The sequence below is a fragment of the Neovison vison genome, chromosome 8, assembly GCF_020171115.1.
Source record: "Neovison vison isolate M4711 chromosome 8, ASM_NN_V1, whole genome shotgun sequence".
Taxonomy (NCBI): Eukaryota; Metazoa; Chordata; class Mammalia; order Carnivora; family Mustelidae; genus Neogale; species Neogale vison.
Genome location: NC_058098.1, coordinates 18,485,182 through 18,509,690, shown reverse-complemented (window position 1 = coordinate 18,509,690; position 24,509 = coordinate 18,485,182). Strand labels below are relative to the sequence as shown.

General features: G+C 39.8%; 1 protein-coding gene across 1 annotated transcript in view; it reads left to right on the top strand.

Annotated features, from left to right (window-relative positions):
- TOP1 (DNA topoisomerase I) overlaps positions 1–24,509 on the top strand; it is a 100,370-nt gene that overhangs the window by 14,391 nt on the left and 61,470 nt on the right. The window contains exon 3 of the mRNA XM_044263033.1: positions 20,914–21,016. Coding sequence (XP_044118968.1) covers positions 20,914–21,016 — 103 coding nt within the window. The remainder of the gene's footprint in view (positions 1–20,913; positions 21,017–24,509) is intronic.

The window sequence follows — 24,509 nt, the reverse complement described above, 5'->3', positions numbered from 1 at the left end:
CTATTCAGTTTATGGTTGGTTTTGTTTCTGTTTTTGAGGGACCAGAACAGTGTTTTTCAGTATATGTTTATAGAAGCTTGATATTTATCCTCAACATCTTCTGCCTTTCAGTGAGCATTTACCTAAATAGTAGAGATAGTTAACTGCTTTTGCAGCTGTTTTACTATGTATCTCATCAGAATCCTAATCCTTTCTCCTCCTTCATGTTTAACAAGCCATTATTTGATCCTGATGTCATCTTTTAGGATTGGGTGACTAAGTAGAGCACAAAGAGCAAGAGGTTGTTTTCGTACTGATATCCCTAGAATGGCTAAGGCAGAGCACTAATAGGTAAGTGGAGTTATTGGTACAGTTTAGTGGCAGGCTGAAGATCTTATCTATGACAGTCACTACCTTTAGAGATTAAATTAGGGGTCTTTAGCTACTGATGGCACTGATTGACATGGGAGGATTTGAATAGAACAGTAGTTTTTATGTGTTTTCCTGATTATCGGTGTCTAAGAGCTTGTTGGAAATGCAAATTCTTGGGCTCATTCAGACTTACAGGCCCAGACTCTGAATGAGGTCTTAGTGATGTTTTAACAAGTCAGCCAGGTGATGTGATGCACACTAACGTTTCAGAGCCAGTGGAATAAAGTAAGTTTTGAAGTTCACCTTTTCCTGTTGAGCGTCACATTTTTATTTTATTTTTTTAGTTTTAATTTTTTTTTTGAGCCTCACATTTTTAGTAGGAATGAAAGAACGTGGACAAAAAGTCCACTTGCTTACCATTGAAATAGAGACTTCAGAGCTAGATAAGCTTGGTTAGCTGGTGGCCCTAAGCAAGTTATAACTCTGATCCTAGTTTCTCATCCATAAAAGTAGAGGGATAATAGCTATCTCAGAGTCCTATAAAAGAGCACCTAATAGTGTCTGGTACTACTATATCCCCAACATCAAATAATTGACAAAAATAAGATAAATATATCAAAATAAGCTTCTGGTCAATTATTTAGTCCTCACATACATATGAAACGTAGAACTAGTTTTGTAGTAATTCAATATCTCAAGCAGTTATTGCTTGTTTTGTTGTGTTTTTGTTTTGTTTTGTTTTTTTACAAGGCCCATGGCTAGACCTCAGTTCTTGTGCAATTACTTATTCTTCCTTACAGTTTTGAAGTTGGAGTAATTCATAATTGGAGCATAAAAAGGAGCCTGTTACATGAATAGGATGAGAAAGGCTTCTGAAGAACGTATATGTGTTGAGGCTTACTCTTTCTCCACCTAGTTGCCCGGAATATGGCCTGTGCATTTCAAGTACCATCAGTAGTGGTAACTCTAGGCAAAGAGGGCCCCTTAGTTGAATTAGTAATAGGATGCATGAGACAGTGCATCAACACCCTTGACTCCTATCTAGCCAAACAGGGTGTAGACTTGGGCATTTTGAGGCCTAGGCTGTTGAAAACAAGGGCGGCTTAGGTTGAGCTGTGGATGTCTGTGTAGCATAGATTGGAGGTTTGTAGTCACTTTCACTATTTCCCAGGTATTAAGGGCTCACTTAATAGAAGCAAAGGAGGACAAGCCTGCAGGAATGGGCCTGTCCTAATTGAGCTGGCCTGAGAAGGTACATTTTCAGGTTAGACAAGTCCTTTTTTCCTTTCTGCCTCCTGGGAAAGAAGTAGCATTTTCGCTCCGGGATGTCCCCTGAAAACATGACTCACTGCTGAAGAGTATACGAAATGTAAATGTCCATTTTAAGGGTCTTGTAACAGGTTAATTACTTGGAGAGGCAGGAGTAAAACATTCTAACTTTGTCTTGTATTTAGAGAACAAATTGAGTTCGTTGAATAGGATTTGTTTGCCATACTTGTTTTTTTCTTTTTTAAGATTTTATTTGAGAGAGAGCGAGAGACAAAGATAGAGAGAATGCATGAGCAACTGGGGAGGAGAGAGAGAAGCATGCTCCCTGTTGAGCAGGGAGACCGATTCAGGGCTCGATCCCAGGACCCTGAGATCATGACCTGAGTAGAAAACAGTTGCTTAACTGACTGAGCCACCCAGGCCCCCCTGTTTGCCATACTTTGGATGCTTAAAATAATTGTACTATCTAGGTTTGACTTCTGCCTCAGTGGACTAATACCTTAGTTGAAATGTTCTCTGGGAAGCACTCATTGAGGCTCTGATTCTCCAGGGACTCTGCAAAAGTGGCCTGCTTTTGAGATTGCCATTTTAGCCAGGAAAACTTTTGGCTGGCCTTAAGGAATTACACAGCATAGTGCCTTGCCATGTAGGGTAAAGGTCCTTGACTGGCCTCCAGCAGGGGAGTTGGTGGTGGGGTGGAGAGTCAGGACAAGGGAAGTCTTACTCCTCGGTTTGCCAGTTGTGACCAGAATGAATCATATAACATAGTGCCTCATGCCCTCCCTACCAGTGAAAGGAAGATGTTGACCTGGATCCAAGCTTTTCAGTCAGTGCTATCCTGGTAGAACCTTCTCTCATGAGGAAAATGTTCTGTATCTGTGCTGTCCTATGTGGTGGCTACCAGCCAGATGAGAGTAGTATTGAGCCCTTGAAATGTGGCTTATGTGACCAAAGAACTTAAAATTTTTATTTTACTTAAAGTAGCTACATGTATAATTGGACAGCATAGCTCTAGATTAAATTTAGATAAGATCAGAGAGATTTAGGTTTAGATTTTGCTTGGAATATGTGTGGTTGGAATACTCGGAACTTAAAAAAAAATCCAAAAGGTGTGAATTTGGTGAGTCTGAATAAGTCTTCCTTCTGTATAGTCCTATATATTCTATATTGCCTTATCCTGCTAAGAGGATTTACAGCTGGTAGGCACAGTGGTGTTTTTAAGAGCAGGTGGAAGTTTTGACAGTTTTGCATTTTACTTGACCACTTTAGTATTGCACAGAGGTGAGCATTTAAGGTCCTTGGGCTTGAATAAATTCTCATTTCATCTCAGCAGTTCTATGAGATAAATCATGTATATTTTGTAGCTGACAAAACAGATTAGCTTATATTTATATACATCTTTATGGATTTTTATCCTTTAAAATGATTGGAATTTGTCTTCATTTGAAATTGCAAATTTTTAGCATGTTGCCCTAATAAGAGATTAATTTGTATTTGTTAAATAGTAGTCAGTAATAAGTGAATATCTGACTGTAAGTGGTAGAAAATCTGAAATTGTATAGGAAGTAGCTCCTGGCTGGCTCAGTCAGTAGAGAATATGACTCTTGATACTGGGGTTGTAAGTTTGAACCCCACATTGAAGGTAGAGTTTACTTTAAAAAAAAATGTGGGGTACCTGGGTGGCTCAGTGGGTTAGGGCCTCTGCCTTCAGCTCAGGTCATGACCTCAGGGTCATGGGATCGAGCCCGGCAACAGGCTCTCTGCTCAGCGGGAAGCCTGCTTCTCCCTATCTCTCTGCCTGCCTCTCTGCCTACTTGTGATCTTTCTCTCTCTCTCTGTCAAATAAATAAATAAAATCTTTAAAAAAAATTTATGGGCAGACAAATAACACCCGAGAGGTCAACTCATCTCAAAGTGTTGATTACAGTAAAAGCAGATCAGAACTCAATTTCTACAACTTACTTGGGGTCCTCCTCTCATTTGCATATTTGCATGCTCATAGTGAATGTCGACTGCATCTCACTTGTAAGTACTGTGGTCCACAGTTAGCTAGACAGTATTCATCTAATGGCCTAAAATGGGACTGTAGCCTTGGCTACTATGCGGACCACTGACATAGTGGACATGTGAAGTCTCAGAGAACAACTTCGGTGAATTGTTTAAAGGCCAGGAGCAGATCCATTTTCCTCCAGCTTTAGCTTCAGATTATGGTCATTTATTTTAGAGGTGGTAAGAGGCAGTGGACTAGGGATAAAATAAGGGGCACCTGGGTGGCTCGGTGGGTCAAGCCTCTGCCTTCGGCTTGGGTCATGGTCTCAGGGTCCTGGGGTCAAGCCCCGCATCAGGCTCTCTGCTCATTGGGGAGCCTGCTTCCCCTCTCTCTGCCTGCCTCTCTGCCTGCTTGTGATCTCTCTCTCTGTCAAATAAATAAGTAAAATCTTAAAAAAAAAAAAAGGATTTAGGAATAAACAAATAGGTATTTGAACATTTACTATTTCCACTTTACTTTTGAAGAAACTGAGACTGAAGGCTGTGTAGACCGGAAGACTAATCTAGGCCTATCTGATGCAACATCCTAAGTTCTAAAAGGTGACACAGGACAAGGTAAAGGCTTGACACAGTTGCCTCCTGGGAATTGTGGGCTATATTAGAGCTACCCATATAGTATTAGACTAAAGGCTGTCAGAGCACTCACCTTCATTTACAGTGGATCTTTACCAGACAAATATCATTGACTAGTAGGCTCCGCTGAAATTTATTTATTTATTTATTTATTTATTTTTAAAGATTTTATTTATTTGTCAGAGAGAGAGGATACAAGCAGGGGGAGCGGCAGGCAGAGGAAGAAGCAGACTCCCTGCAGAGTAGGCAGCCTGATGGTGGGACTCAGTTCCAGGACTCTGGGATCATGACCTGAGCCGAAGGCAGGTGCTTAACTGACTGAGCCACCCAGGCGCCCCTCTGTTGAAATTTAATCCAGTGTGTAATCGTTTTCCCTGTTAAGGGAAGTCTGACTGCCTGTGTAAAAAAGACCCCAGAATAATTTATTTTTTAGCAGTTCAACTTGTACTTGGAGCCAGTTATTCCTGAAATAAGTAAAACCTCCTTTTATCTGAGTACTCAAGAAAAAGGATCTTCTTATTAACCGGGTGATTAACTAGACCCTCCCACACTCTTGTTTTAGAAGGATCTCTGAAGTCTGCTTGTTTATGAAGGAATTTCATCAGTGTTGTTTAGCAGTATGTGAACAAGTACAATGTTGTTCCCACCTCAAGGGAGATAAATAACAAATTTAGCTAGCTTGTTAATTAAGAAGCTGAAATAGCAGTGGGCTCTGCACTGGCCTCCTCTTCAAAGTTATCATTCATGTGATTTACTTTATTTAGTTAGACAGATTAGGAGTAAATTTTAACTAGTTTTAAATTATGTTGATTAATGACCATTCCTGGGCTCTTTGAAGGAAGGAACATGGTGTGAGTTGGACTTAGTGTGACTATCATTTAGGAGAAAGCTTTGGAATGAGAGAGGAGCCATAGGAACAGGTAAAGCGGGGGAATATTCTTCACTAAACACACTGAGCTTGAGAACGGCACCTGTCTTCACAGGGTATATTGGGGATAGTTTCAAAAAGAATGTTATTAAATATACCAGAAACTAATGTTAGATGTCAGTTATACCTTGGTTTTTAAAAGGAGGTTATTTTGGGGTTCCTGCATGGCTCAGTGGGTTCAAGCCTCTGCCTTTGGCTCAGGTCATGATCTCAGGGTCTTGGGATCGAGCCCCTCATCCAGGTCTCTGTGCAGCGGGGAGCCTGCCTCCCCCCGCCCCCCGGCCGCCAGTCTCTCTGCCTGGCTCTCTACTTGTGATCTCTGTCAAATAAATAAATAAAATCTTTAAAAAAAAAAAAAAGTTACTTCATGATATGGGAAAATTGCATGAAATTCAAATTTCAGTGTCCATAATTAAAATTTTACTGTAGTGTAGCCATGCTCATTTCTTTAAATATAATCTGTGGCTGCTTTTCTGCTACAGTGGCCGTTGAGTACCTGCTACAGAAATCGAATGGGCTGTAAAGCCTGAACTAGTTACTACCTGTTCCTTTACAGAAAAATGTTGTTAACCCTTGGATTGGTGAGTAGTGCCAGGTGCTTACCTCACTGAGTGGCGCTTGTATCTGTCACAGAAAGCTCACAAGAGTCTCTTCATATTACTTGGTAGCCTGTAACTCCCAAAGGAATCTGTATAAGAAAAAGGCCAAGAGTTTACTCTAAGTTTGCAGTTTCATTGAGTCTTTTTTTTTTTTTTTTAAAGATTTTATTTATTTATTTGAGAGAGAGACAGTGAGAGAGAGCATGAGCGTCATTGAGTCTTTAATCCATTTTTTTTCTTACTCATTTTCATTCATTTTCCCAACAGAGTCCTACTGGCTGGACTCAAGTTACCTGTCTCTTGCACTGGTTGTGCAAACAACAAAGAAAGTTTATATTGGAAAGAACTTGACTACCCTACTCCTTACTTAAACTGTGTTGCCTCTTACATATGTTATCTCTTACCTCTTACTATGTTACCTCTTCCTCTCAAACAGGTTGTGAGAGAGCAGGTGAAAACAACCTCTTTATTTTCTCAATTGTAGAGACTCAACATTCTCAGCTGTACGAAATAAATAAATATATAAAGTCACCAGGGAACGACTCAGCACCTTGTGCCTGCCTTTTGAAGGAATGGAGACCCAATTGAAATAGAAACTGGAAATAAAATCAGTAGCATGTCCATTATTGCAGGTGGCTGGTATTTGGTATTAATTATTGCTCAGAGGATCAAGAAACAACAAGGTGGGGTTTTTCAAAATACGATTCTGGACAGTGTAGATTATGGTCACCTGGAGGGTTAAAATACACATATCTAGAGATGATCTAAGTCTCACCTGGGGAGTTAAAATATACATATCTAGGGATGATCTAAACCCCAGGTGTCAGGGAAGTTTAAGAACCATTAGTATCAAGGATTAAAATTTTTTCTTTTTACCTTAATCTGTTTTAACTTTGAATTAAAACAAGTTGTTTGTTTTTATTTTTCCTACAGATTTTGTTTGGTTGGGGGGAGGGAAGGGAGAGGAAGACACCCCACTGAGCCCAGAACCTGAGGCAGGGCTCAAAGCAGGGCTTGATCTCAGGACCCCAAGATCATAACCCTATCTGAAATCAAGAATTGTTTGATTTGGGGTTGACTGATTGATGATTGATTAGGGGCGCCTGATTGGTTGATTAGGGGCACCTGAGCCACCCGGGTGCCCCCCCCCAAAACAAAATTTTTAAAAGACTTTATTTAATTTTTTTTAAGAATGAAAGCGAGATTGTGAGCAGGGAGAGGGGTCGAGGGAGGAAGGAGAGGGCGAGAGAAGCTGAAGCTGTCTCTGTGCTGAGGGTGGAGCCCGCTGGAGGGCTGGATCCCACCATGCTGAGATCATGACCTGAGCTGAAACCAAGAGCCAGATGCTTAACCAACTGAGCCAGGTGTCCCTGAGTAAGCAATTTCTAAGATCATAGGATTCTTTTGACTAGAAGTGTAGGTGTCAATAGAGGTTATCTTACAGATTGGAAAAAACAGACTAGATCAGAGAAATAAATGAACCAAGTTCCCCATCAGGACTCTGCATAAAAGACTCAGTTGCTTTAAGGAATTGACCTCAGCACAGAGACAGCTTCAGCTTCTCTCGCCCTCTCCTTCCTCCCTCGACCCCTCTCCCTGCTCACAATCTCGCTTTCATTCTTAAAAAATTTTAGTTCTGGGATGATAATATAACAGTGAACAGACTGTTCTGGACCCTAATTGTGTCTACAAACTACAGCTCAAAAGACCTTCTATTTAATTAGGTAACATATTTTTTTGAAAATATATAATATATATTTAATATTATAATATATAGTGGTGGTCCCATCACTGAAATCTGAGTTCTTTTTAAAATTTTTAATGTAATTAATTAGTCCCTGGGAATGAGAACCAGGAGAAGATGAACTTGAATTTAAGGAGCAGAATGGAAGGAGCAGAATGGGAGAGAAGGTTGTTAAAGTAAGTTAACATAGGGTGCATAGACAGGAAGAGGCTGAAAAGACAGATTAAGGTAATTGTAGTGTTGTAAAAGCATAAAAGAAGTCCAAGAAATTTAAATGCGGAAGTAGACTGACTGGAAGAGAAAACCCTCTGACCATTTAACTTTTTTTTGGTGTGGGACTAAGACCTAAAGCAAACCAGCTGGCGGCTTCATTTGTGTCTTTCATGAAAGGTCCTTAAAGACAGTGTCTGGTCACTCCTTTCACAGAGCTGCTGATGTTTAAGAACCACAGTAAGTTCTCGTAAGGGTTTTTAAGTCAATTTGTACTGTCTCTCCTGAACTTGTAGACACTTTGGAAAAAAGTGACTGTTTTTAGAAATTTGAAGTTGTGTTGCAAAGTTGATAAAAAAAATTTTTTTTGAAAATCCCGGGCTTCTGTCTTTGAGCAACTCTGTGTTTTCCTAATGCAGCGTACTAAAAGTTTCTGATGATGAAGTTTTTACCAAGTATTGAATTGAGGAGAAAATCTCAAGCAATTTGCAGAATAATTGGCAAGTTTCATTTGATTAAAGTTGACCCTTTCTTTTCCTTGGCCTCAATAACTTATTGTGAAGGTCTTCTCCAGCTGCAACATTATTAAAGTCTGACACTGGAACTTCACAGAGCCGAGTCCAGGGAAACTTGGGCTGTTAGGGAGACCCTTTTACCTCCTCCCTTTCCACAGTTACTGATTTAACAGCTACTAGTGTTGGGTGGAGTTAGGGTGGTTATTATGCCCTTTATGGAACTTTATGAAGGCAGAGACTTGGTATTGTTTGCTGCTCTGTTTCCACACCTAGAACAATGTCTGATGCAGAGTTGACATTGGATATATATGCAAATGAATGAATACTGTGAACCCCTACTGCCTTAAGGTGGGAAGAAGAGAATATACTTCATCTGCCATCTTCTCAGCTGGAGTTGGTTTTTGTTTTATCAGCTTGAGAATACTAGGTCACTAATGGGAGAACCCCATTAGTTACAGTAATAAATGAGTCTGTGACAAGAGGTCTTAATTTACATCTAGCACACATCTGGGGAGAACAAATGATAATTTTGACTTCAAAATTTAGAAATGTTACTAGTCCCTTCCCTCATTCTGGATTTTCTTTAGAGCTGAGTCCTCCCAGCAGTTTTCTTTTAAATTCCAGAGCTCTTTGAGCTTTTAGCCAGAATACCATCTGTCCTGCTTGCTTTGAAACGCTATTAACTATGACCTGGAATTTTGGAAATATGGTTATTGAGAATCGCTGTAAAATATTGATAAGGACTGTTCTTTGGGCTGCAGATTGAAATTGGCCGCCATTAGGATGGATAACAGTTTTCTAGATTAAACCAGTCACATTTGGTAAAGTCCAAATTTAGACACCTGTGGTAGGGGAGAGAGAAGGGTAGAATTCTTGCATACCTCAATCAATTTCTCTTCCACTTATGGGCTTGGAGCCTTCCTAACTGCTTTTAGTTTGGCATTGAGTTCCTGGGGAGATTCACACAGCCCTGATACTGACCACACTCCCAGATGCTGGTCTTTATCACCAAAACCAGCTTGTTATCTGTCCTAGACAAAAACAGTCTTAAAGTGTTAGAACCTACTGAGTATAGAGTTTATTTGTTTTTTTTTTGTTTTTTTTTTTTTTTTTTTAAGATTTTATTTACTTGACAGAGGCAGACACTGCAAGAGAGGGAACAGCAGCCCTCCCACTGAGCAGGGAGCCGATGTGGGGCTCGAACCTAGGACCCGGGGATCACGGCCTGAGTCGCCCAACGATTGAGCCATGCAGGTGTCCCGGGTATAGAGTATTAAGTGTTGATTCTGTTGGATTCCAGCTTCTGGGGATTTGGTATCCATGGGTTTGAAAGTTAGGGAGCAAGGAGAAGATGCAAGGATTTATCCGAGTAAACATGATTTAATAAATGAGCAGCAGGTGGTGAATATCTTCTTTAGAAAATTAATTTCTTCACCCAGGGCTTTTACCCAAATGATTCCCATGCCCACCTTCCTAATGCAGTGGTTGTATATTGATCTGTCAGAGATGAGCAGAGGTTATCTTTGACAAAGTTGCCTCCTTGGGGAAGCAGCAGCTTTTAGTGGATAACTGTTCCTCACCCCCATCCTTCATAAACCTGATTAACTTTGGAGGAGGAACCCATCATATCATACGCTGTTTTAAGTCTTAAAACTTGTCATCAGAGGTCATTGTAAATGAGGTCTAGCTCAAAACATGGCACAGAGCTCTTCTTTTGTATCAGAAAAATCTCTACTTTTGTTTACACAGAAGCAGAGGATTCTTCTCTTCTGCCCTGATCTGATTACTCGAATAGTTTAGGAGAGTGATGGAGCACCAGAATGCTTTAAGATCATGGAATAGTTGATAAAATGTTACAGTAATCTTTGCCAGTTCCATAGCCTATTCTCAAAGTGTAAATGTTCATGCCGGGGTTAAATAGCAGTTGCATTAGAGACCCTGAGTAGAATAAGCTTGGCAGTATTGTTAGCCACCTTGATTGCAGCTAACCTTATGCAAATATTTCTATGGGGATGGTGTTAACTGGTGTTATCAGTGCATCCCTTAAAACTTGTAGGTAGGTTTTTTAGGCTTCTGGATATAGGATTGTAGAGCAAGCCAGTTTCACTTACTCATAAGTGCTTTTCTTTCCTGTATCTGTGGACAGGTAAGAAAATCAGATAGCCTTTTATCCATCATTGGCTTGTTGGGCAAGGTGTATTGGCTTGGTTGCTGTCTTAAGTGTATGTATAGAACCTGAACTCTGAGTTATTTGGAGTTACTAGGTAGGCTTGATATAGTTTTATGTAAATTAGTCATGAAGAGGGCTCAGTAATAGTTGTACTTTATTGACAGTTTGTAATTTTGTAGAGATTAGCCAGGAATTCCATTACAGCCATACACAAGGATTTTGACTGTGTTTTGAAAGAAAATTCTTTAAGGTCACTTAAATATTCTGAGCCCAGGTTTCTTCATCTGTAAGAGAGGTGAGCTTACTGAGGTCACAGGTATCTAAGTTGATGAACAGAGATTTGAAGCTCTGAATCACTGACCTGCACTGCTGTCTTATAGATCCAATAGTTAAGTGACTTCTTACCCAGTATCACACACTAAGTGAACAAGGATTCGAGTCAGGTATTTTTTGCTCTGTTGAGCCAGAGTGAAACTTCCTCCCGCGTCCTTCAGAAGTCTTTTCCAGCATTCTCTGCTACTTTGTAATGTTTGTAATTGGTGTTCGGGTTTAGCCATGATATTTTGTGCTAATTTGCATCATTCTTAAACATAATTTTTTATTTTTAGTTTTTGAAGATTTCATCTATTAGAGCATCCATGTGAGAGAGTGTGAGCAGGGGAGAGGGAAAAGCAGAAGCAGACTCCCAGGTGAGCAGGGAGCCCAGTGTGGGGCTCAATCCCAGGACCCCAGGATCACAGTCTGAGCCAAAAGGAGCCGCATAACTGACTGAGCCACCTAGGCACCCCCATTCTTGAGCGTATTTAATAAAGTGTTTGGGTTTCTTTTTTCATATAGTGTGTGTGTGCGTGTATCTGGTTTCTGTAGTGGGGAGTGAACTCTTCATCTTATGCCTGGTTTGACACTGATTTGGCTACTTGGAGCTGACTCTGTAGGTGGTTACCAAACCTGCAGCTTCATTGTGAGCCTGGGATTAGGCCAGCTTTCAGGGACTTGGTAACAGTTGGATTCAGTTTTGCTGGATTTATTTGATACTGGAGTTTCTTATTTCTAGGTGTTTTGTTTCCCTTCTATCTAAATTGAGATTAAGACTCTAAAGCCACAAGAAGTAGGAGTCCCATCTATATCTTTTTAAGAAACTGCTTTTGGGACACATGGCTTTAGAGAAGCAAATTAAATATAATGCTGGATTTTTTTTTTCTTCTTAGATTTATTTATTTGAGAGAAAGAGCACAAGCAGGGGAAGCAACAAGGAGAGGGAGAGTCAGGCTCCCAGCCCAGCAGGGAGCCTGACATGGGGCTCCATCCCAGGACCCCGAGATCATGATCTGAGCCAAAGGCAGACATTCAGTTGACTGAGCCACCCACATGCGCCGGGATCTTGTTTTTTAATTTGTCCCTTGCAAGAATCAAGGCTACCATTTCCTACCTGGCAGAAAGTGTATCTCACATAATCCTGCTCAATCATGAGAAGATGAGTTTTTCAGCAAAAAAAGTCAAACAATAAGTAATAAGAGTTGACTTTAATTGCTCATCTGCCAAGAATGCCCTCTCCTACTTTGCTAACTCTTTTGCCTTTGGTAAGTCTTAGTTTAAACACTACCTCCTTCAGGGAGCCTGTGTTCACTCCTCACTGCCCTCTTGGACCCAGGGTCTTTATTTCTTCTTGTTCTCTGGTGGAATCAGGCTGTTTCCCCTCATCGTTTTACTTTTTACTTTACAAAAGAGGTATTAAGCTTAGATTCAGTTATTTTTACTCTTAAAGGTAACTGCTTTACTATCCTTTCAGAAAAATAGCAGGAGGGCAGAAAAATAGAAAAGAAAATTCTGCCCCTGTGTAAGAAATGGAGGTCCTAGCACCCGGATGTTTCATGTGAAGACAGTGGGGGATTATCTGTTACCATTATAAAAAGTGTGTGTAGTTTCTGAAAATAGGAGCATCGTGATGCAGTGAAAACCATTACTTTAATGTTAATCATTTGACATTTGAGATTTTGGGGTTAGGAAAGGAATTTTCATACATTTTCAGCAAGTCTCTAATTTAGAAAGGTTTCTTTTCTGTTGAATTAATTTTTCTCTGCTTTCACATACGCATGGAGCAGCATAAATTTTCTGCCTTGGAAGTGTATCGTCACACTGAATTCCTACATATGGATTGGTGGGTCATGAAAAGAGATTGTGTTTGTTAGTTTTGTTAGACACTGCTAAAGTCCCTCTCCACAGGGATTATATGAACTATATGAACTTTTTCAAGGTGTTAAAAGAGGCAGAAACGTGTCTCAAATTTGAAATTGGCAACACCCAGAGTTTTGGAAACCAGCGATGACCCATGAAGCATTACTGCCTCAGAGTACGCACTTAGTAGGAGATAGCTATTACTGTTGTCTTTTGTGAAATGGTGGTATTTCCTTATCATAAGAGTAGTAAGAATGTTGAATAAAACAGCATTTCTAAGTACTCTAGCATGGTTCTAGCACATAAATTAGTGCCCCATTTCTCTTGAGTGCCTTGGGCCATGGCTCTTCGCCTTCATATCTTTACCTTACTGGATTGTCAGCTCTGTGAGGGTTGAGTTCACATCTGATGAGTCTTTAGCAGGGCATTTTGGATTTAAGAAGATACTAAAAGTAGTTGTAAACTGAATTAACCCTAAGAATATAATTCCATATCCCAGTAATAAGAGATTTCCTTTTCTTTTGCACGTTAACCGTGAAGTCCTTACGTTACGCTAGCCAGCAGTTTTTCCTGAGAATATGTCCTGAGAGAACACAGATACTTGCCTCTCTTGTCTTTGGAAGTCTCTTTACTTAGAATCTTTATTAACCTAAAAGAATGCCTTAATAACAAAAGATGTTTATTCCATATATCCTTATGGGGTAACTTCTGTTAGAGTGAAAGGAATTAGTTGTTACGCGTCTTCTGTTTTCTCAGGGCTGCCTTATTTCAGGGCTGTTCTTCCATGTCTCCATCTCAGATTCTTTAACGCATGCATTTGGAACAGTTGTTGTCAGGTTATTAGGTGACCTGAATTCACAACAAATGAGATTTTCTGGTGATTTTATATGCAGTCGTTTGCACCTTCCATTTCTAATCTACCTGTCAAGTTCAACACAGTTCTTTTTGCATTAACAGATGCTTGAAATGGCAAAATCCTTTGTCCAAAACATTTGAACAGTCTATTCTTAGATGAATTCCAGTTCAGGGGAAACGGTACATACTTACTTGAAGTAATCTTTAAGGCCGTTAGTCTACTGTCTATAAATATTTCTACCACGAGGGATATAGATAAATTTGCTCTTATTGGCTTCCCTCTCTCACTTACTGGCTTCTTTTCTGACCAACATCTTTAGTCAGATATTCTGCTGTTGCCTAAAGTACAATATATGACTTCAGTTAGCTTCATCATTTCTTTAGTCCTTTCCTCCTCTCCTCTCCATTTTTGTTCTGCACAGCTTTCCTGTGTCCACGAAAGCACCTTTTTCTGCTAATCACTTGGACCCAAAGATTTTGAAACTTCTTTGATTCTTCCTCTGAATTTATTTATTATACACAGCCAGTTTATGGAGTTCCTGGTAGACTGCTTAAAAAAACGCTAGCTCATTTTGCTTTTACCTTTCTACCCACGTTGCCATTCAATTAATTTTCCTTAAGTATGGGTATTATTTTGTTCTTTTCTGCTTGTGTAGTGGCTCCCTGTCATCCTTAGGAAACCCTTGCTCTTGGGTTAAAGTTATCTGTCAAACTTCACCTTTCTCTTACTGCTCCTTAACACAAATGCTCTCTTGGGCTAAGCTACTCGTCATCTTGTTGAATCCTTATGTAATAAGAAAAAATAGGCACTGGAAGGGAAGAAGCTTAAAGATAGTGTTTAGCTTTTTGTTATTAAAAGTTTCAAACGTGAACAGCAGTAGAGAGAGAGTAGTATATAATAAACTCCCGTGTAAAACTCCCGTGTGTCTTGTACCCCCAGTTCTGTAACTGTCAACTTTTTGCAGTCTTGTTTTATCTTTCCTCATACCCCCAGATTTTTTTTTTTTTCCTGAGGGTATTTTATTTTAAATTTTTTATTTTTCTAATTTCTTTTTAGTTTACCAGAATTCATTGTTTATGCACCACACCCAGTGCACCGTGCAATACGTGCCATCCATAATACCCATCAACAGGCTCACCCAACCCAACCCCCCCCCCCCCGGCCCCTTCAAAAGCCTCAGATTGTTTCTCAGAGTCCATGGTCTCTCACGGTTCATCTCGCCTTCCAGTTTCCCCCAACTGGATGGAGAACATCCATCTGGATGGAGAACCTCTCCATCTCCCCATGTCCTCTGTGTTATTTCTTATGCTCCACAAATAAGTGAAACCATATGATAATTGACTCTCTCTGCTTGACTTATTTCACTCAGCATAATCTCTTCCAGTCCTGTCCATGTTGATACAAAAGTTGGGTATTCATCCTTTCTGATGGAGGCATGATACTCCATCGTGTATATGGACCACATCTTCCTTATCCATTCATCTGTTGAGGGGCATCTTGGTTCTTTCCACAGATTGGCAACTATATTTTAAAGATTTTATTTATTTACTTGACAGAGAGAGAGAGAGAGAGCAAGAGTGAGCAACAGCAGGGGGAACAGCAGGCAGAGGGAGAGGTTGAGGGAGAAGCAGGCTTACGGAGCAGGGAGGTTGCGGGGTTCAGTCCAAGGACTGGGATCATGATCTGAGCGGAAGGCAGATGCATAACGACTGAGCCACTCGGGCCCCAGCCCGAGGGTATTTTATTTTATTTTATTTTATTTTTTAAAGATTTTATTTATTTATTTGACAGAGAGAAATCACAAGTAGATGGAGAGGCAGGCAGAGAGAGAGGGAGGGAAGCAGGCTCCCTGCTGAGTAGAGAGCCCGATGTGGGACTCGATCCCAGGACCCTGAGATCATGACCTGAGCTGAAGGCAGCGGCTTAACCCACTGAGCCACCCAGGCGCCCCCCGAGGGTATTTTAAAGTAAATTCCAGACATCATTCACCTGAAAGTACTTCAGTATGCTATTTCTCTATCAGTTTACCCTAGTGTAGATCATCTCTACATTTCTCTGTCAGTTGGTAATTTTTGTTTGTTTATACATTATTGGTGTTCTGTAGGCGCCCCGTATTGTTTTTCTTATCATTTCTTCTTAGAGGACCCACCCTGCCGTGTGGAGCTGTATTATGGCCCTTCAGATATTTGAAATTGTCATATGTTAAACTTTTTGGTACCTATCATACCACACATAGCACAGTTTGAGCACATGACAGACATATACTAACTTTTGAAATTAAGGGCACTTGGGACTCAGATCTTTGGTCTTTTTTGTATCACTGGAATTATTTAGCTATAGCCTTAAGTTTCTTACCAGATATTCTGGTTTTTGAGTTTTTACATTTGCAATTGCTTTAAAAGACCTGGGGACCTACCTCTAAAATCAGTTTTGAAGTTTTGTGCCCTTAAAAAGATAACGTTTAAAAAAATAAAAGATAATATTATTGGCAGACTAGTTATCTGAAATCTACCGGGACTTACTTTCAGTTAATCTTTTACTTAATTTCCTTTTTCTTTAAATTTAGTGCTTTTTAGTGAATTAAGCTACCTTTTCCTCATATACATGGGTATTTGCCAAATCTTTGATAAATCTTGGTTAATTTAACTTTTTTTTTTAAGATTTTATTTATTTATTAGAGAGAGAGAGAGCTAGTGCACTAGCAGGCAGAGGTAGAGAGAGAAGCAGGCTCCCTGCCAAGCAAGGAGCCTAATGCGGGACTTGATCCCAGGAATTTGGGATCATGACCTGAGCTGAAAGCAGGGGCTTAACCCACTGAGCCACCCAGGTGTCCCAAAAATAACTTACTTTTTATTATAAAAGTGATTCATCATGGGGGAAATGGCAGAGTATACACGCAAAATCTCAGGTTACTCATAGATTTACCACCCACAGATAAGTACTTGTACATTTGGGTATCTGTCTTCTAGTCTTTTCCATATTGTTTGTTTATGTGTTTGTTGAATTATGCACAAAGCAATTTTTAAAAAGATACTATGTCCCTGCCATACTCAAGGGCCATAATAGCAGATCCTGATGTTCTCTTTCTTATTTGTTAAATCTGACCTATAAACAAATTCAAATAACACATATTTCATTCCAGGTTGTAGAGCTGGTGGTATGTTTTGTTGTTATTATGGTTAAGTCCTTAGTTTGGGGTCAGTTGTCATGTGGGTTTTTTTTTTTTTTAATGTTTTTTATATTAATTATTTTTATTAACATATAATGTATTATTTGCCCCAGGGGGTACAGGTCTGTGAATTGTCAGGCTTACACACTTCACAGCACTCACCATAGCACATACTGTCCCTAGTGCCTATAACCCACCCTCTCCACACCCCCTCTCCTCTCAGCAATCCTCAGGTCTTTTGGTAAGATTAAGAGTCTCTTATGGGGCGCCTGGGTGGCTCAGTGGGTTGAGCTGCTGCCTTTGGCTCGGGACATGTTCTCAGGGTCCTGGGATCGAGTCCTGCATTGGGCTCTCTGCTCAGCGGGGAGCCTGCTTCCCTCTCTCTCTCTCTCTCTCTCTCTCTCTACTGGCCTCTCCATCTACTTGTGATTTCTCTCCTGTCAAATAAATAAATAAAATCTTTAAAAAAAAAAAAAAAGAGTCTCTATGGTTTGTCCCCCTCCCAATCCCATCTTGTTTCATTTTTTCTTTCCCTACCCCTCAGTTCCCCCCAGTCTGCCTCTCAAATTCCTTATATCAGGGAGATCGTATGATAATTGTCTTTCTCTGATTGACTTATTTCCACTCCGTATAATACCCTCTAGTTCCATCCAAGTCGTTGCAAATGGCAAGATTTCATTTCTTTTGATGGCTGCATAGTATTCCTGTGTGTGTGTGTGTGTGTGTGTGTGTGTGTGTGTGCATACACACCACTGCTGCTATAAACATTCGGGTGCACATGCCCCCTCAGATCACTACATTTGTATCTTTTTTGTTGTTGTTGTTAAAGATTTTATTTATTTATATGACAGACAGAGATCACAAGCAGGCAGAGAGGCAGGCAGAGAGAGAGGAAGGGAGGGAAGCAGGCTCCCTGCTGAGCAGAGAACCCATGTGAGGCTGGATCCCAGGACCCTGGGATCATGAGCTGAGCTGAAGGCAGAGGCTTTAACCCACTGAACCACCCAGGCACCCCACTACATTTGTATCTTTAGGGTAAATATCCAGTAGTGCTATTGCTGGGTTGTAGGGTAGCTCTATTTCCCACTTTTTGAGGAACCTCCATGCTGTTGTCCAGAGTGGCTGCACCAGCTTGCATTTGTGTGGGTTTTTACTTCTGTCAAGTGAATAGGGGTCACCACCTTTGTGTATTGGATTGACTCAGCATTTTAGAATTGTAGACTTGAGACAAGTTAGAGGGTTCTGTATGCTACATGGAAGATTGGGTTTAAGTTCTGCTTTTTTTGGACACCATATGATTTTATTTTTCCCATTTCTGTGGGATGAGAATTTATTATACCTAGGGACATGGTCATCAAATTTTTGTTTCCTTATGGCCTGGCACAGAGTAAATGCTTAGTGAATTATATCAAATGTGACTTTTTTTGCTGAGAGCCAGGAATTGGATGAGCATATACACTGCCTATACATTTCCATTAGTTACCTATTTTTTTTTATTTTTTAGTTACCTATTTTTATACAAAACATGTTACTTCAAAGTTTATAGCTTAAAACAACAAACACTTGTTTTCTCATATAGTTTCTGTGAGCCAGGGATCCAGGAGCAGCTTCGCTGGATGATTTTGGCTCAGGGTCTGTCATGAGATTGCAGTTGTCTGAAGACTTACCTGAAACTGGAGGACCTACTTCCAGGACCGTTTACTCACGTGGCAGTTTCTCATGGGCCTCTCCCTAGGGCTGCTTGAGTATCCTAACAATATGGCACCTGGCTTCCTCCAGAGCAAGGAAAAAGATCCAGGGCCTTTATGACCTGGTGGCAGAAGTCACCTACTGACATTTCCGTCTCACCCTGTTTTTTTAGGAATGAGTTTCTAAGTCTAGCCTGTACTCAGCGAGCAAAAAATTAGGCCATACCCCTTGAACAGAGAAATACCAAAGAATCTGTTGGACTGTTAGATTTTAAAACCCATAACACATGTGTTGGGTACATAAACTTCCAATTGATGGATATTCAACATTGGGGTGACCTCACCTCAGTGAGCCACATTTTTTTTTTAAAAAAAGATTTATTTATGTATTTGACAGACAGAGATCACAAGTAGGCAGAGAGGCAGGCAGAGAGAGAGAGAGGATGAAGCAGGCTCCCCGATGAGCAGAGAGCCGGATATGGGGCTCGATCCCAGGACCCTGGGATCATGACCCGAGCCGAAGGCAGAGTCTTTAACCACTGAGCCACCCAGGTGCCCCCGTGAGCTACATTTTAAATAGACTCTTGGGATAATTCTTAAATACAATAAAATTTGAGAGTCACTAACATAAATACATGGAGAGAGATACCATGTTCATGGATCAAAAGACACAAAAATGTTTTGATGTCATTTTTCTCCAAATTGTTCTATGAACACACACTTCCCAGCTGGCTTTTCTTCTTCTTCTCCTTTTTGGAAATTGGCAAACTGAAACTAGAACTTCTATGAAATGCAGAAGACATAGAATAGCCACAACAGTTTTGAAAAAAAAAAAAAAAAAGACTTAAGTGCTTTTATAACCTGATTTCAAAACTTGCTGTGAAAAAAAAAAAATTACTGTGAAGCTATAGGAATCAAAATAGTGTGTGTTTGTGTAAGGATAGAATAGAGTCCAGAAATAGGCTTGAATTATATGGCTACTTCATTTTCAGTAAATAGGCCAAAGCAATTCACTGGGAGGAAGGGTCCTCTTTTCAAAAAACGGTGCTACAACTGGACATCTTTGTAAATTAAAAAATGAACCCTGTCTTTTTTTTTTTTTTTAAGATTTTATTTTTATTTATTTGACAGAGAGAGATGACAAGTAGATAGAGAGGCAGGCAGAGAGAGAGAGGGAAGCAGGCTCCCTGCTGAGCAGAGAGCCCAATGCGGGACTCTATCCCGGGACCGTGAGATCATGACCTGAGCCGAAGGCAGCGGCTTAACCCACTGAGTCACCCAGGCACCCTGAACCCTGTCTTTTTTGAGTTGTAAAACTCAAAATGTTTTCTGTGAAAAAAATTCACAATACATATATCCAACAAAAAAATTGTAATCTATAGTGTATAAAGAACTTTTTTTTGTATAAAGAACTCTTACACAACTCAGTTATAAGATACTTTTTAAATGAGTGAAAGATTCATGTATCAAAAACTTCATGTATCAAAGAAGATACATGAGTGGCCAGTAAGCAAATGAAAAGATGCCCATTATTTAATTAGGAAACTGGATTAAAACAACATTGAGATACCACTACATACCTGCTAGAATGGCTAAAATTGAAGATTGGTAATACTGAGTGTTAAGAGAATTTATAGCAGTTGAAACTCCAATGCATTTTGGTTGGAATGTATAATAGTACAACCACTTTCGAAAACAGTTTGGCAGTTTTGTATAAAGTTAAAGTTACACTTACCAAATGACCCAGTGATTTCATTATTAAGTATGTACCCAAAAGAAATGAAAACCTGTCTACACAAAGACTTGTGTATGAATGTTTATAGCAGATTTATTCATAATAACTATGCCTGGAAACGACTCAATTGTATTTCAGCAAGTGAATGGATAAGTATAAATTGCAGTGTATTCATAACAGTGGGATTCCACTTAGCTGTAAAATCTTAACCAACTACTGTTATATCCAGCAACATGGATGAATGTCAAAAATAACATGTTAAGAAGGCAGATGTAAGAGTAAATCCTGTATGATTTCATTTATATAAAACTTTAGATATCATCTAATCCATAGTGCTAGCAAATTATTGGTTGCTTTGGGTGGGGTTGAAAGATTGGGATTGACTGTGGATGGGCGTAAGGGAAACTTTCTTGGATGTATCTTTGAAATGTATATTTTTCTGCATAGAAATTATACTTTATCATAGTTGGTTTTAAAACATCTCTTAAAAAAATATCTCGAGGCTTGAATTTTCCAGAACTTAAATAGATAACCATTTGATCTGAGAGCCAGTGTTCAAGATTTATCCTTTTGTATCATTTATGATTTAGTCTCAGTAGTACCAGATCTGGGAGAAGAATGCCAAACAGTTGCTTCCTTTTACAGTAGAATTAATTCCCTTTTCCCCTTCATGTTCGTTAACACTTGTCTTGGTTTTAGAGGCAGGGTAATGGGATGCCTTGTCTGTGTGGCTTTGTGAAATCTTTCATTCCAGTGGAATGTGCTGTTAGACTACCTTGTCATTTGAATCCTATCATTGTGCTTCTTGATCAGCTTGTCAAGGTAGGTGAGGAGATGATAGCTTATGGCTCTTCTTAACTGACTCATCTTTTATGGTTGCAGATTCTCATAAACACAAAGATAAACACAAAGATCGAGAACACCGGCACAAAGAGCACAAGAAAGATAAGGAGAAGGACCGAGAAAAGTCCAAACATAGCAACAGGTAAGGGTTAAACCAGCAAGTCCCTCATCATTTGGCAGTGGGGTGGCTGGCTTGGCTCACCTGGAATAGGCCTTAACTTGAGCCACAGGTAAGTCACATGAATAGCAGAGTAAACAGAGACTGTATTTGATTCCAGAGTACAACCTTGATAATTCATGCTTTACTGGGGATGCTATTGTTCGGATCAAGACGTACCATTTTCTTTCAATATATAGCTCATTAAAAATAAAATTGGAGGGGGAGGCACCTGAGTGGCTCAGTTGGTTAAGCATCCACCTTTGGCTCATGATCTTGGGTTCCTGGGATCAAGCCCAGCGTCAGGCTCCCTGCCCAGAGGGGAGTCTGCTTTTCCCTCTCCCTCTCCTCCTCTCCCCACTCATGCTCACTTACTCTCTTGCTCTCTGTCTCTCAAATAAATAAATAACATTTTTAAAAAAGATAAAATTTGGGGGGCACCTGGGTGGCTTATTTGGTTGATGGTCTGACACTTGATTTTGGCTCAGGTCATGATCTCAGGATTGTGTGTTCAAGCCGTGCATTGGGCTCTGTGCTGGACATGGAGCCTGCTTAAGATTCTCACTCTCCTTCTCATAAATAAGCTATGAATTGATTGTAATGCATGATATCCAGAGAACCTGCCTTAATAAAAGGTGACTGGATCGGCATTATGTACATATATTTTTATTCTTTCTGTACTTTAACGGCTATAAATCAAAAATTCTTACCTTGGCTTCTGTGGTATGTGAGCCCCTAAAATCATATGCAAAAGGTTGGGTATCTGAGATTTTCCTGAAGAGAGCATTCTTAGTTTCATCAGATTATCAAGCATTTAGTTCTCACGCAAGCCAATGACCACCAATGTAAATGTAACTCAGTAATGGTGCCTTTGGATTCAAGCCTCAGAAAGATGTTTTCTTTTTGTTTTGCTCCTGTTTTGGGGTATAAGAAACAAGTGGTAAACCCAAAGACTTAGGGTATCTTTGCATATGTGACCCCTTGTTGAAAATAAGGACTTACGCATCCGTTTTGAGGTAAAGGCAGTTGGGGAGAATGCTATCTGATATTCCCAGAGCAGCCTAAGTTTTGTTAAAAGGGAATGTAGGGGCGCCTGGGTGTCTCAGTGGGTTAAGCCTCTGCCTTTGGCTTAGGTCATGATCTGAGGGTCCTGGGATTGAGCCCCACATTGGGCTCTCTGCCCAGCAGGGAACCTGCTTCCCTCTCTTTGCCTGCCTCTCTGCCTACTTGTGATCTCTGTGAGTCAAATAAATAAATAAAATCTTTTTTAAAAAGTGGGGGGGGGGCAATGTAAAGACCACTTGTACATTGGAATAAGTGTGCCCAGCCTTGAGTCTTTTGGAACTGCTTTATTAGCTTGGCTTATTGTCTCCAGACAAGTTAAAAGTGAGAATTGCTTTCTAAGTCTGTTTTTTTTTTAATGGACCATTAAAAACTTTAAGATACTTCTAATGAATTCTTTTTATGAATAAGTCTTTGTGAATCATTAAAATAACTAGATTTTCTCTAGTGGGGACATTATGTATCATCTACCACTTCTGTGGTCTTTTTTCCTTCACCGCTCACTCATTTCTTACCACTTGATCATCTAGTTACCATTTTTGTTACTCTGGTGAATTTAATGCCAGTAGTTGATGAATTCAGTCTCAGTTCCCATGTATCTTCTCCAGTTTATAGTTGTTTAGCCCATATTGATATCGACCAAAGTAGATTTGAGAGCAAAGAATATTGCCAAGAATAAAGAAGTTCATTTCATAAAGATAAAAAAGAACCAGTTGGAAGGACATAACAATTATGCAGGTTTATATACTAATATTAGAGCCTTAAAATACATGAAGTAAAAGCTGAAAGAACTACAAAGGAATAGACCATTTATATTTATAGTCAAATATTACTGCCTCTTTCTCAGTTGATAGTATAAGCAGAGAGAAAATCATTATGAGGTAGAAGACTTGAACATCACCAACTAACTTGATTTGATTGAAATTCATAGAGTATTCCATGCAACAACAGCAGAATACAGACCTTTGGCACATGGCACATTTGCCTACATACTCCATATTCTGAGTCCAGCCCTCCTTTAAGACCACTTCCCTTGCCTTTCATACCTCTCTTCTTTTCCACCTTTCTCATCTCCTCCTTCCAGTGCATATAGCAATTCTCTGTCTTTGGCTGTCTCTGCTACCTCTCTTGGCATTTGCCCCTTCTCTCATATTCCATATCCAGTCTGGTGGAACTTCTCAGTTCCTCAAACACATGTTTTCGTAGGCCTTTAAACGTGCTGGTTCTGGAGTTCTCTGTTGCCCACTTACTATCCTTTTTGTTGAAGCTTAGACTTGACTTCTTTCAGGCATCCTTTCAGCCCACCCCTTCATATGGAGCGCCACTTCTTGATGTTCTCTGGTACCTTGAATATGTTCTTATCATAGTAATTGCCAAGTTGCATTGGTGTTGTGATTGTCTCTTTACTTCTCTGTGTTCCTCATTAGACTTTTAAGGTCTCTGAGAGCAGAGTTGATGTCTGTTTGATTCGTTTTACATTCTCAAGGCTTAGTATAGTATCTGGCAGATAGCTAGCACTTAACTCATCTATATGTATTAAATCAGTGAGTGCATGACCGATGGGTACATCAGTTACCATCTTCTCTCTTCTTTTCACATAGTCTTAATCTTCTACAGGATTGTTCCCCTTGGCCATCCCATTTTTCAAACAAGTTTTTACTTTTTGGTAAAATATGTATAATGTGTTTTGCCAGGGGTTTTGTTGTTTTGTTTTGCCATTTTGAAATGACTTTAAGTATATTCACAGTATTGTACAACCATCACCAGTTTCCATTTCCAGAAATTTTTCATCCCGAACCCATTAAATGATAGCTTCCCGTTCTCCTCTCACGCACCCATCCCTTGGCACCTTCTAGTCTATTTTCTGTCTCTATGAATTTACCTATCCTAGTACTTCATATAAGTGGAATCACAAAATATTTATCCCTTTTTGTGTCTGGCTTATTTCCCTTAATTTAACATTATTACGGTTTATCCATAATTGTCTCATATCAGGATTCCATTCCTCTTTCATGGCTGAATAATATTCCCATTGTGTGTCTACACCACAGTTAAAAATCTCTTCCCATGTTGACGGATGTGTAGGTTGTTTCCATCTTTTGACTATCATGAGTAACGCTGCTGTGAACATGGGTGTTACAAGTATTTGAGTCCCTGCTTTCGATTCTTTGGATAAATACTTTGGAGTGGAATTGTTGGATCATGTCAAACAAGTATTTTTATTCTGTCTGCCATGTTTATGCTGTGCTGGCTGATGTGAAGTACCAAAAAACGAGGCAGTCTTGGACAATGAAAAACTTCATCACCTGAGGAAAATGCTAATATAAAGAAACGCCAAGTTCTGTGTTACCATGAATCCATCCCCAAAAAAACTTTAAAAAATACAGGTTAATATTTAAAACATCAACATTTAAAG